The 14,189-nt window shown below is 35.9% G+C and overlaps 1 protein-coding gene across 50 annotated transcripts in view; it reads right to left on the bottom strand.

The window, feature by feature from the left end:
- Positions 1-1,351: 1,351 nt before the first annotated feature.
- Positions 1,352-14,189, bottom strand: part of SORBS2 (sorbin and SH3 domain containing 2) — a 312,617-nt gene continuing 299,779 nt past the window's right edge. For 45 of the 50 annotated variants that reach the window (XM_019736081.2, XM_074329790.1, XM_019736082.2 and 42 more), the window contains 3 exons: positions 9,121-9,170; positions 5,167-5,273; positions 1,352-3,472 (listed from right to left, as the gene is read on the bottom strand). In XM_019736081.2, coding sequence (XP_019591640.2) covers positions 3,411-3,472; positions 5,167-5,273; positions 9,121-9,170 — 219 coding nt within the window. In that variant the 3' untranslated portion in view covers positions 1,352-3,410. Of the gene's footprint in view, positions 3,473-5,166; positions 5,274-9,120; positions 9,171-9,828; positions 9,919-14,189 lie in introns of all 50 variants that reach the window. The other 5 variants (XM_019736078.2, XM_019736098.2, XM_019736108.2 and 2 more) reach the window with 3 other exon arrangements.

The following is a 14,189-nucleotide window of genomic DNA, read 5'->3' as shown; positions in this document are numbered from 1 at the left end:
GCCTGGCAGCAAATCAAGCCTGGCAAATAGAGACAGTGCTTTCCAGACCTCATAGTATTGTGTTTACAGCAATGAATCCTACCCCACCTACCAAGGCAGCCTTCAGTACATAAATGAGACATGTTAAGTAATTCTTGGTGTGTAATGATGAGCAGGCATTGACATAACATCAAGTAAAATAGGTTATTAAGCATCAATTTTGAAACAAAATATCATTCAAATTCTACCCAGAATCCTGACATTTGTAATGAGAAGCACAGCAGGAGGGTCAAACCATGGCTGCAGCTCTTCTGGATCCCATAGCAGTGCCTGCATGGCTGTGATAGAAGCCTGGGAGCACTGCATACCTGGGTAGGACTTCCTGAGCTCAGGGCTTGGGTAAAGCTGAGGCTGCACCTCAGCGGATTTTACAGAGAAGCACAAATGATTAATTCTCAGGTGGGACAAAGAAATCCAGATTTTGATGCAGGTGTCTTTAAAATCCCAGATGTATATTTTTAGAGTGCTGATCATTTCACAACAGATTCACTTGTAAAGAGAAATGGGAAGCAACCTCTGAGTGCAAACAAGCATCCTGCATTTTATGCAATTCAGATTTACCTGGTTAAATTACCCACAAATGCTCTGATGAAAACAGGAGCAAAAGGATATTATGTGGCATAGTCTTCACACCAAGGGAACACACATTAGTGGAAAGCTAATTGTGTAGTGGAAATTATCCAGTGGAACAGAGGGGATAAGGATGGGCATTAAGGTGAAGCAATGTGACAAGACATCTTTGATAACTGAATTACCAACCAACAAATGTACCAGTTTCTGAACATGTGAGTGATAGATGTGGAAGAGAGCTGAAATACTTAGAGCCAGAAGGGACCAAAGTATATTAGGGGGATCCAAGATGGAGAGCTAACTATCTACAATTTGTGTGAGGAAAAGAAATGACCCCCAACTGCCACACATAACTTGAAATTTATTAAAAGTTTGTAGGTATTAATGTGAGTCTGACATGCCAATAGTGGTAAAGCTTTTTTAGGGCAAGGATTTAACATTTTAAGATAGCTGAATTGGGAAAGTGTTTACACCTTCTGGCAATTAACTTCTCCTTGGGAAAATTAGCTGTTTGTGAGGCAGGAATATCTTAAAATGTGTCGTTTAAGCTGAAGAGCAAATTTTAGCCCAAAGTGTATTTAGCAAGTGAGGGTTGAAAAATATTCTCTGAGCTGATGCAGATACATCTTTTCTCCATTTGTGTGTCAAGAGAACACAGAACCAATGCATTTTCTCTTAGTTTATCGAACAAATTGGGATAAAATACACAATTCACATAAGGATACACGTTAAGAAGAAAAAATGAAGTATACTTCCAAGCAAAATTTATTAGATCTCTATTCAAGAAAAAACACAATGACCTTTGCTTGTAAGAATTCAAAGTCAATTACCTGAAAGCCAGGTATGAATATTTTTCCTTTTAAAATTAGATACAGAGTAGAAACAGCCATTTTTCTTAAATATGACAGGCAACAGATATTGAAGTCTTTTCTCATAAATGGCATCAAAGATAATTATTCATTTATCAGCAAAGCTGCATGCAGTTGACCTAATTTCAAACCGAAAGCCTTTCAAATATAAAGCTGGTTGTGAACTTGACAGTAATCTAGGTAGGCTACTCAAAGATGTTTCTTTACCTTCTTCCCAATGAAATCCCTCTGTAATCGATATTTATGTACATTTCAGTTTGGCTGCTAAGATCGTTTAAGTTCATAAACTCTGCATAAATGCTATCTTACAGAATCACACTATCAAGGCGTGCTTAAGATCTGTGGGATATGTAAAGGACAACCTGTAGCTTAGTTTAAGCGAAGGATAAAGACCAAATTAGGAAATTCCCTTGTTTTCTCAACAACTAAATAGTCTGTACAAAAAAAGAGCAAACATATGTACAAAATTCTAGAGTCTACATACATTGTGAAAAGATCAATCGCTGTCCACAGAAGAAATGCCATAAAAAGTTTTATCTGTAAGGTGCCCAAGATCCAAATATGAACAGTTCTTATGCAAAGTCATAAGAAATACAAAGCTAGTTCTCAGGGTGTGTGTAATTCAGGCACTATTAATCACATTAAATCTCTCAGGTCCCAATATCATCCTGTAAAGTTCTACTGCAGGGCAGAAAATATAACCTGAATGATTTAACATTGCCTCTAAAAAGTGCCTAATGTATTCCGAGGAAATATTTTACACAACCCAGGAAAATGAGGCTCAACATGTTCCTGTTTTCAAATGTAGCCAGGATTCTGAGTTCCATAGAAGAAAAATAATTATCATAGTAAAAATAATTGTATTGATCGTAATCCTTGCTAAAACCAGCCTTAATACTTGTGATGCTTCTAACGTACTCTATTTCTATAAAATAACATGTGGGATTCTCTTACATTTCCATAAAATGCACAACATATCCTATGGATTGTCTGTTCTCAAACAATCGCAAATGTATATGTGTACACACCCTAAAAGTCTTACCTATGAATATTGCTTACAGATACTTTCAAGTGTCTATGTTAGAATAACTCTTTGCACCTCTCACTAACACTGCTTTTATTTAAATTTTATCAGATAAATAAAACACTAAGAGCTTATTGTTCATGATGCTGATTATTACATTTTAATATAAAATAGCAATGCAACTTTACAACACAATATTGTTTTTCTGGTCTAGCTAAACCTCTTATATTCTGATAATTATTACCCAAAGCTCTTATTCACTTAGTGTTTGCACTTCTAAAATGTACAAAAGAATCGCAGGAAAAGACTCCTATTTGAAAATTCACATTCAATCAACAAAATCACACTCATCCGAATTAACTTTCCTACTTTTGTTTTAGATTTTGTAATCACTGTGCGTATTACAACATATAAGTGCAGGCAAACAATAGCTGAAGTACAGTTGTCATATTGTGTAAATTAGGACACCAGGCAAACTCGTGAAAGGAAAATATACTGCCAAGCTAAGAATGTGAAAATGCACACCACAGCACTGAGTAGTAAACCATCTTCTGGTTGCCTGAAGGGAAAACATCTTCCAAAGTGGACCAGAGAGCCTCCTTGAGACACTTTCAAATATTTAACCCTTTTTAAATATAATGATTTTCTTCCTGATCCCAACATATAGACTTTTCAGTTTAGAGCAGAAAGTAGGAATATGCACGTTCACACGGAAATAAGTCTGCCAATCTCCCCAAGGCGCGGTGGCAGTTACTTTGCTGGTGGTCTGGTGGCAGGTGGAGATGGTGATGGTGGGTGACTTCTATTGGAAACCATAAGGCATGACAGAGGGAGGCCTGCGGGGATCTTTCAGGCGAGGCTATGCTGATGTGGTGCTGAAATACAGCATAAATAGGAGGGAGAGTGATTCACAGCCTCTTGACATAGTTTCCGGGAAAAGTACCAAAGAATTTGGTTCTTCTTGAGGTTCCTGAAAATAGAAGCAATAAAGGAAAGGGAGGTAAAAACAGTGAGATACCACTGGATGTATGTGGGTTGGAAAACTATTTACATGACTTCACTAAGAGAGCAAGCCCTGCAAGGTTTGGAAAAGAAGAACATTCATTTCAAACTTCCTTTTTTAGGAAGACAAAGTAAGCAGTCTTATCTATACTGCCTGATGCATTCCGTGCCTCGTAGGCTTAAAGGCTCTGCTTCCGTCACACCAGGTTAAACAGAAAAGCTCAGCCTCTCAAACTGAAGGGAAAGACAACCCTGCTGAGTGGGTTGGTTTTTAAGTATAATGATACGTAAGTATAATAATGCTCCATCACCAAGGCTGCTAGACAAGAGTGAGGCATGAAATAGGAAAAGCATTTGGTGGGGGGGTGACATGTTCAAGTACGGTAGTCATCTAAACAAGGGTGAGGGTGGCAGTATGATATGATGGACTGGAAAAGCACAACAGTAAGGTTTGGTTTGGTGATCAAAAGGTCTGTCACGTCTCATTAAGGCATTATTGCGAACACTGTCACTATCGCTTTATGATCTCATAGAAGATCATGTTGAATGCCACATGATTCGTTTACAAAAGCGCTGCCAGAGTCCTTAATAAAATATAGAAAATTTGAACAATTTATAAAGTCACTAAAGAAAAAGAAAAGATAAACCCCTATTTGCGGATGGGGATTCTATCATTGGGTATGATTTCTAATATGAGTGAAAGCAAATGCACAATGGCCATCAGTATGATGACCTTCGGTTTCAAATAACATTAATTCCTTCGAATCATTTTCTAAAAGGTGTGCTAAGTCCTTCCTTAGGATTTCCAGTTCAAATAGAGTGAACGGGCTCGCTAAGCTCTGTTTCTCCTTGACAGTCTGGAACTTACTGTCTAGTCTGATGACTGATTTTCCTGTGTAGGTAAGCCACTTCACTTTACCTCTAAGTGGGGAATTAATAGAAACAGAGACAAATCTGGCTGTGGTTCTTTTATTATTTCCCCACTGATTGCCTGTCTATAAACAGCTCTTATTCCCTCATCTTTTGTCTCTTCCATCTGCCTATGCCTTTACTATGTTTTTACTACCTCTTTCCTCTGTGTTCTGGCATATGACACTCTTGTCTATAAATGTTCTCTCAGAAAACCTCTATTCTTCTTTCAGGATGGTTAGAATAGGATTGTCATTTAAGTGGTCAGAATGGAACTTCTCTCTACTTCTACCGCACACTAAAGCTAAGATGAACCACCGGACTTTCAGGGTACCTACAACAGACTTAGTAAATCAGTGAATTGCTCACTTCACTTCATTTTCTCAAATCAGAACCTCCCTGCTGACAACTCACATTCTCCACCGAACACAGTATTAATATTTCTCTCATCTAAGGAACATTTTTTTGTTGTTGTTGTTCTTAGATCTCAGTCTTTCCTGGTTGGTGCTAAAGAAAACTTCTCTCAGTTGACCTGGAAATAAAACTAGCAGAAAATCACATATACCCAAAGCAGTCAGTACTAAATTATGTTAAAAATACCATTGCCTTGGGATTGAATGTATATGAATGTATATGAATGTATGAAAGATCAAAGGCATTATGAAATCAAAGAAAGCTTGACAATCACATCGAGCCATGCAAGTGAACACATTTAAAATGGTCAAATGTGTCTGAAAGGAAACGTACACGTACCGACAAACCATCCATCATCACATTTTTCCATCACATCAATGACATCACTTTCTCTGAGCTCCAGCTCATCTTCATTCCTAGGAGTATAGTTATACAGAGCCTGAAACCTTAAACAGGACAAATGGATGTGTTTAAAAAAAATCTTTACACCTTTGTGCAAATACAGAAACTATACAATATTTGTTTTACTTTTAACATTTCTATTCTTTTTAACATATTCTAGTTAGGTAATATAAGTCTTTGGTAAGTTTGTAAATAGAAATATTTAGACTCTTTTGGGAATTAGATCACTGTTAGCATTTCAAAACTTGCAATGAGGAATATTCAAGCAAGATTATAACATCCATGAGCTAAAACACTTAAAATTTATAAATCAGACCTGCATTGTCAATTGGCCAGGCATAGATAGCTATCATTTAGACATTAAATAATACTACAGAACATAAAAGAAGTGTTAAGTGCATTATTCAGCTATATAAAAACAAGGAAATACAGTTTGAGCAAGCCAAAATCAGAAGGAGATAATTGTAGCTTGCAAGTTGAATTTTCAAATGATTCTAAATTGAGATATACAATTTGTCTCAGACATATGTCTTCTAAATCACTATGTGGGAATTACTATAAAACAGGTTTTGTGTGTTATTTTCACCAGGAGGAATTCTTTCAAGCAGTTTAATTTCATAGTATGAATCAGTGTTTTCTGAGGATTTAGAGTTTGAAAATTTGATGTACTTCACCTATGAAATCAAGTGGATGTATTCTATGCTCAGTTGTCACTAAGCTAATCTCAAATAGCAGATGATGGACATAAATTCCTTTCTAAAATGGGACCCTGATTAATTGTGTGTGATGTAAAAACTCTCTCTTGAAATAATTTATATATAAAAACATTACTGATAGAATGTTACCATTCCTTTCCTCTGTCTGAATTCTTTGAGAGCATATGTTTTGTTGACAATGATCAGTGACGAATTCAGACATTGAATTTATGGTAATAAAGTAGCTGGTATTTTAATGCATATCAACATGGACTGGCATTTGGAAAGTGAAGGCACAGATTCTAGCAGCTGAGGAGACCAGGAAGCAGGGGACATCCAGTTAAGATGAACACCTCATAGTACTACTAAAATATTACCAATACTGTGAGGGGCGTGTTTAAAAAAAAAAATCGATGAATTTTTTTCTGTTGCTCTTCATCACAGTTAAGTAATTCTGCCAATGTAAGAAAATAAGAACCACATTTTAGGGCATTTTGGGTTCTTTAAAGCCAAGTTTAAAAAGTGGATAATACTGTATACTGCTCAAGAACAAGAATGATTTATCTGTACTTACTTCATTCAGTCAGAAAATCATATTTTTGTAGAACAAAACTGTTCTATCACTTGAACTCTCAAACATTATGTCATAAATCAGGGACATAACTCCACTGGCTTTCCTCTCTGTCCGTGAATTTTTTGAAATTGGGAGACCTGGATGAATTTGGCTTTGGTGGGTGGTGTCTGGGAAAGAGTTGGTAAGATGTGGTGCCTAACATTCTCCTAGAAAACATTATCTTCCCTGGCGTGGTATGAAAGGCTGACATTCCAACACTAGAGATTTCTTCCCCTGTTAATATTTTGTCCTCCTAGTAAATCTTTTCAGCCACTTGTCCTCTTTTGAGATTGGGCCTCTGAGGTCTTCTGTTGCGTGATGATTCTGATTGTGGGGAAGGACAGAGAAAGGTAGCCAGAATCTCAGAACAGTGTGAAAAAAGACCGAGAGGTATTCAATACCAACATTACTTAGGTTGGATGTTTGCCTGGGGCCAGCTGTGGGTTGGAGTAGTCAAATTATTTTGTAGTTTGCTTTAAGGATTTAACTTCGAAGTGTGAAGGGATGTTATTTTTTGTATAGCCCTGGGGAAAGTTGATTTCAATATAGTTCCTTTTCCAATTTCACATTTGAGAGAGACCGTCGCTCATTCTTGGGCTGCTAATTCAATGGATATACATCATATTCTCTAACTGAGCTTTTCAGGCTTTGCTTTTACCCAGGCACATCTCTAACCACTTATGGATACAGGCCTATTTAAGGCCACAAACCCCAGCTGCTTGAAGAATTTCAAGGTCCCAAGAGCTAAAAACTCCAAAATTGGCATGACCTCCTACTTCACTTTGGTATGACAAAAGCCAGCATACTTGTCCAAATGTACTTACCATTCTGGTTTGGTTAGACCACAGAAAAACAAATAAATATGTATATATTGTTTTAAATTGGGAGTTTCATGGAAACATAAACAAACCTTCCGGAAATCCTCCTGCCTCTGTTGGCTTTCAAAATCAGTGTGGCATGACAGGAAATGCAGTTGGATTACAATTAAAAAAATGCTGTTTTGAAAGATGTGTTGGTGAGATGAATGATGGTGGTGGGTTCAGGATGCCTCAAAAGCAAATTTGTCTTTTAAATAGGAAATGCCCAGCCAAACTTGAAGCTTTCTCTATAACTTGCAACTTTTTCTATAACATATTTTACCACAATTCTGAATTCTAGTGACATGATAGCATCCCTATTTTCACTCAAAGTCCATTTTTTTAAGTGAAAGAGATTAAGCGACACCCCATTATCTCACTAATTGGGGTAGTAATCAAATAGAAATTTAATAAAGAATGTTTATAATGCCCCAAACAGAACTTTGAAAATGTGTCTTCTCCCATTTGTGAACGCTGTGGTTTCACAAACACTCAATGACCACGATTGGAAGTATTCACTCCATAGTACATAAACACTGAACATAACATACCTATGAATTCATAAAATCCTTAAGAGTTGCTAATGTGATGTGTTGATAATGGAGTACACCTCAACAGCCCTGGAATTCATTTTTTGTGATGTGATCCTATCATTGTTTGTATAAATGAGAACATAAAAACAAACCAAAACTTTAGAATGACAGGTTATATTTTTAAAAATTTCCAGTTAAATGATATTTTAAATGCTTCTTATTTCCAACCTCTTCTTTTCATAGTCTTTTTCTTAACAAGAAAACCTTCTGGCTGTGCTTGGTGAGAGCCAGTCTCAGGTGAGAGATGCTATCTGAAGAGCATGCTTTTAGCTAAGTGCCAGGTCTGTGAGAAGTGAGGAGGGAATGGATGGTGAAGATACCAGGCCACACTCCAGGCCCTGCCGAGTTGCTCTGTCCAAGTGTGCAGAGCTTGGGCGGTGGGCTGACGGCTTACTGTGTGTGCTCAGGTCTGCCTGACAAGGTTCAGTTCTGTAAATGCTCCTTCCCAGAGGCCTAGGTATTGATTCACAGAATAGGCAGGAGCCAATAGGAGATAGATCGTCTCTGAACATCTCTCATGGGCAAAAGGGAGCCGAAAAAGACACACAAAACATGAGTGTTAAAGACAATGTTTAACACCTTCAGGTTGATTTGGTTTGCTTATCAGCAAGGATAGGGAATTTGAAAGTGGGAAAAGGCATTTAACTGAATGACAGTGAATGTTTTAATACTGCCATTTTCAAAGACCCTTCTCAGAATGTAACTTTGGAATTGCATCACTAATTTATGACGTTAGGTCTACTGTTGCATTCTCCTGCTCTCCAAATATGTGCAAAAACAATGTGTGAGTGCTTTCTGTGTCTTTAAAGCTGTAGTTCTTAGAATTTACATGGTGAGTAGCACAGAGAGGGAGGCAGATTCACAAGTCTTAGGAGTCACTGGGGTATTGGAAGTTCACTCTAGGGCACAAATCAAAGTCTTCTCTGCAAAATCATGGGTTTCTTTTTATAATTAGCTTCTATTCTCCATTATGAAAGATGGAGACTATTGCAATTGCTCTTTAAGAGGTCGCATGTTAGTTACTTTGATCTCTTTCACTCGCAAAATTGTACCGTCCTCTATTTTGGGACATCAGTCGTCCGTTTTGTGGGTCAAGGTTAGTCTTGAATTTAGAAGATAAGAAGAATACTTACGGTTCCCCCCCACCTTGAATGTTTTCATGAGTAAACACAGGACGCTGTGGCTGAAATGAAATGATTTTCAATGTAATCAATGTTTAAACTGGTACTAATTAAAAGATAATTTGGATAATGGCATGGTACTTTTCTTGACATTTAATATTTCCTGTTGTAAAAAACCAAGAGGAAGAAAAAACCAAATAAAGGGTTTCTGCAGGATTAATAATTAATATTTCAAAGAGTGCTTTAAATTAATTCAAAATAACCAAGGTTCAACTGTTTTGAACATATCTATAATCTAGTCTGCTCAAGCTTTAAGGAAAAGTCAGGGTTTAGTCCCATTGATTTTTCAAAGGCCAGGAATATGGCAAGAACATAAGACACCAAACCACTATAACGGGAAGTCTGGACACCTTCATACAGCCTTATCCTTCAGCGTTTTCTCAAACAAGCAGAAAATAAACCACACTGAGTCTAACAGCAAAGTATCCGCATTCACTCTAATATACTGTTCCTTCACAGACAACATTTTCACATACAGTACAGATGAAAGTATTGCTAGGCAGACAGCCCATGCTACATTTGAATTAACACTCTCTGTTATAGTGTGGAGAAAACATGCTATATTTAAAAGGAAAAACAGAGAACTTTAAATAAATGCAACAAACAGAGAACTTTAAATAAATGCAACAAACAATATCCAGGTAACATGTAACATTTTACCTTAGAAGAGAAATATTGGTAGAAATTCCCAGTGCACTGAACTCTCAAAAGAGTTTCTTTCCTTTTTAAACTAAGCATCAAGACCAGTATCTGTAATAGATACTTATAATATTGGAAATGACAAGCCTTAGCATCCCACATATCCACATAAAAATTGCAATGAATGAAAGCTAACACATTTGTTGAATATGTAAAGTCAATGTTGTTTATACTGACTACCTAAATGTTACCTTTAAGGGGAAAAAAATTACAGTTCATTCACAAAATATTTCAAAAGGATTCTCTTTTAAATGATGGCTACATGGTGAAATGAGACAGAGTTTGCATGGCAATTATAAAAGTGACTCCTGGATGACTACTGAATTGGTTGTTAGATCCATGTCCTTAGACATCAGGGCTAATCCCGGGATCCCAGAGTTATGAGTGGACTACTGAAAGGCTAGGAATTTCCCCCTGCAAATTGTCCACAGAAACTCCACTGGTCAAAGAATGGATGGGAGAACTCTGGAGTTCCTTTGATTCTACGAGGCTATAATCTGCTCCCTTCCTAAGTTCTTTATCCACTCCCTTCCCATCCAAGCTGTCTATCTAGCAAAAGAACACTAGTTACTTACATTACTAAAACTTTAAGCTTTGACTGTATTAATCGGAAATGTTTACTAATAGTATTCTTAACAATTTCACTCAACAGTCTATGGATAGAATACATAAACTTGAGACTAAAGAATGGATAAAAGTGATTGGACACATGTATGACTTAAGAGTACAATACTTCTATAAATCAATATAAAATTTCTAACAATGTATCTATTATTCAAATTATAAAATATACTATTTTAAAAATTATTGAGACTGAACCATTTTCAGCCATTTAAGGTCATTTAATTCAACATATTATTAAGTCAATTTAAATATTTGAAAGGAAGCAAATATAAGTTATTTATAAGTCTATATGTTCTTACATTTCTTCAAGTTCTTATCTAATCATATATATATATATATAACTTTTATGCAGAAATAAGGTGTATATATTAATTGCTATTATATTTTATAATAATTTTCCAGACTTTCTCAGTCTTCCTTTTCATTTTAAATCACTGCAGAATAATACTCCCTCACTTGTGTGTGTGTGTGTGTGTGTATGTATATACATGTTTTATTGTTGTTCTCTTAACCATTTTTCTTTTTTGTTTTGAAGTTAAGATTGGCCCAGCCTTTTGTAATCACAAATAATGCTATAAACATTTTATACAAAGAACCATTCTTCTTTTGAACCATTCCTTAGAACATATTTCTAAGAGTAAAATTTCTGGCCAAAGATTACTCAGTCAAGCCACATAATATTGAAAATGCTCATATTAGTTAATCAGAAATACTGTATGTAAATATGTGACTTAAAAAAATAAAAAATGCCATATTTCAAATCACATACCAAGATAGGTTCTGTTGTCTCACAAAAACAATCATAGCACCATTGCCAGTGCATAACAAAGTTATAAATAAGAAATATTATTTGTTCTTGTCTTAAGAGAAAATATTTTGTAAAATATTGTGCTCTAAAAATGGCATGCCTATTTCCACATGTTTAAAATCATTCTGATATTTTAAAGTTGAGTAAAATTTGACTTTTACGTCATGGCATCCGGGTCTTGCTCAAAGCAATTTCATTGCTCCCTTATGCTAACATCTGAATAATACTTTAAAAATCAGATTGTTCATTAATATAAAACAACCTACTTTTAAAATTGGTATAGCACATTTTCGTTATCGTCATTACAATTTTATTAGTCTAATTCCTTCAATTCAACTCATCCATAAAACATTTAAATGAACCATCCCTTTGAGAACTATGAACACTGGGCTAGTGCCAGACGTATGTGGCTCCCTTAAATTCCATAGGCCTCTGCCTCTCAAGAACTTGTGTTCCTGGGTGTGCTGGCCAGGAACGTCCTTGCTTTCACCCATCTTTCCCAATATGTCTTTTTCTTCGTGTGTTTTAAAAGGATTCTCCCTCCCCTTTTGTTCTGAATCATCAGATTTCTATGCTGTTCCCATACTCAGGCCAGGATTTATCACAGTTTTTATTAGCAGTGAAGTTGCATATCTACAATAATAGTGAGATTTAGAACTTTTCTAAGGCTACCTTTAACAGGAATCATTGCCATGTGAATGTATAACGAGAAACCAGTTTTGAGGAAAGATGACATTACAGTATTTGTGTTCATTTATTTTAAAAGTATTTGGTCAACTGAGGAGTAAGTAGCATTAATAGATATTTATGAGGGCACATCTGTGTCTTTCTGGTGTTAGCATTGACTATATAACCTTGGGTACGCACCTAAGCTTCCTCATTTCTAAAATCAAGGAGTTGGACAGGATGATGATTAAGATCTTGCTTGTCCCCCTCAGGGAATCCATAACGGATTCCACATTTCCATAAACATATTTCCTCTGATGTGTATAGATGCCATCGTCAACCTTACCCATTCGTCAGAGAACTATGACAGTTGACATTTACCAATTAATCCTCAAGTGTCTCAGTCATGTAAAAACAAAAGCAGTAATCATTCAACTTCATTTTCAAGGTCAGTAAACTAAAACCCAAAGATAATTTCTTAATATCACAACTAAGTAAAAAGAAGAAACAGATTTATAATTTTGACTTGCACTCTTTATTGCATAAAGATTACTGTGATGGAATAGATGGTCTTTATTTTGTCCTTTTGACACCTGGTTATGTTTTGTGTGGATATGAAAGCAAATTATCTTAGGAGACTATCTTTTGTCTTTCCCCCTCCTGATTTTTAACTGTGGGCACAAACCTTGAGGAAATGGTCGGTAAGGTTTTTGCTCTCTATTGTCACCTAGTGGTAAGTAGTGCAGTGACATGCTAAGAGTTCATGCCCTTGGACAGCTCTCACCAAGTTCCTTCAGCCTGGGTTCATTTGGAAAGGATATTTTAAAGACCACAGAACGATGTGGAATAGATATTCATCTCTTTTTCTGACAGTGCTTTTCCCTTCCCATATTTTAAATTCTCGGGAAAAGATCAGTTTTTAGGCACCAGTATTTTTGGTCTATGTTCATTTATATTTTAACTATCTGCTCGGGCATTTCTATTACTCATAACTTCTTACCAGTTTTGTGATAAATATAGAACAGTATACATTTACCACAGTCAGAGAGGCTCAAATGAACTGTGAATTTATAAACGTGGTTTTCAAGTTAACATTACAGACAGCGTGCTGGAAATTTTGGGTGAGAGTTATATCATGCTTGTATTATCTTGATGAGTCTTAAGAGTACAATAAAATTAGAAAACCCAGTGAGGTGTCATGTTTTTCTCATGGAAGCCTAAATAGTTCATGTCTTCCTGGGCAACGTAACAATCTTTTGTTTTTTCTCTTTTAGTGTAACTACTTTTTAATGTTGTCAAGATGGGTAGAAATGAGACAGGTTTTAAACGCATGCTAATTTTCAAAGCCAGAACCAAATCACAAACCACTGATCATAAAGGAAGCTGGTTTGCAATGTTCTAAAATCTCTGATGTCAGTAAAATATATACCTCCCTAGCACAGATGGTGAGATACAGTCTGTCCAAAACCCATCTATTTGTCTGTGCAGAGGCATTTCTGGAGGATTAGCTGTATCTAGTATTTGGTAGATTCTTAAATATTTCTTATTTCATTTTACATTTACATTTATTTATAAATAAATTCTTAAACAAGGATTGACTGCTACTTTAAGTACTAATATGGAAAAATCTCTGAAAGAGTTATAAGCAGTTCTAGAATTCTTCAGTCAATTTTTTTCCCCAGAAAAATGTTAGTTGTAGTACTTGTCAACCACAATTAGATGAACTTCTAATAGCAGTACCATATTTATGCTTATAGGCTTATTTTTCCTTCTTATATTATGAAAGTAAAACACAACTTTGTATAAACACAAATTTAAAGAATATGGAATATTTATAGTCCACATAAACACATATACAAGTACATAATGTAAAAATCTGGCAAAGAAAAAAACTTATAGTGACCCAAAGCATACCATCTGATTGACCCATAAGACATTTGTGGATGGGCAATATTAATTGTGGAAAAAGCTTTCTTTTTTGTTTTGGCTCTGGAAGGCCCTCTGTGGAGGTTAAGAATCTCTTTAAATCAACATTCCTCTTTTTCTATGGCAACACAGATCTCTGCCACAGAAACAAAATGAGGTCTTATTATGCAATAAGAATGAGGTCTCTTTAAACACAGAGAAGTATCTGCATTTTTTAAAAGCGGAAAAGGAAATCTCTGCAATCAAGCCCTTCAAAACTTGCAGAACCACGGTCATGTAATAGGCCATGTGAGGTTAA

Source organism: Rhinolophus sinicus, linkage group LG04 (genome assembly GCF_036562045.2).
Source record: "Rhinolophus sinicus isolate RSC01 linkage group LG04, ASM3656204v1, whole genome shotgun sequence".
Classification (NCBI taxonomy): domain Eukaryota; kingdom Metazoa; phylum Chordata; class Mammalia; order Chiroptera; family Rhinolophidae; genus Rhinolophus; species Rhinolophus sinicus.
The sequence above is the reverse complement of the archived record's forward strand: the minus strand, read 5'-3'. Positions and strand labels throughout refer to the sequence as shown.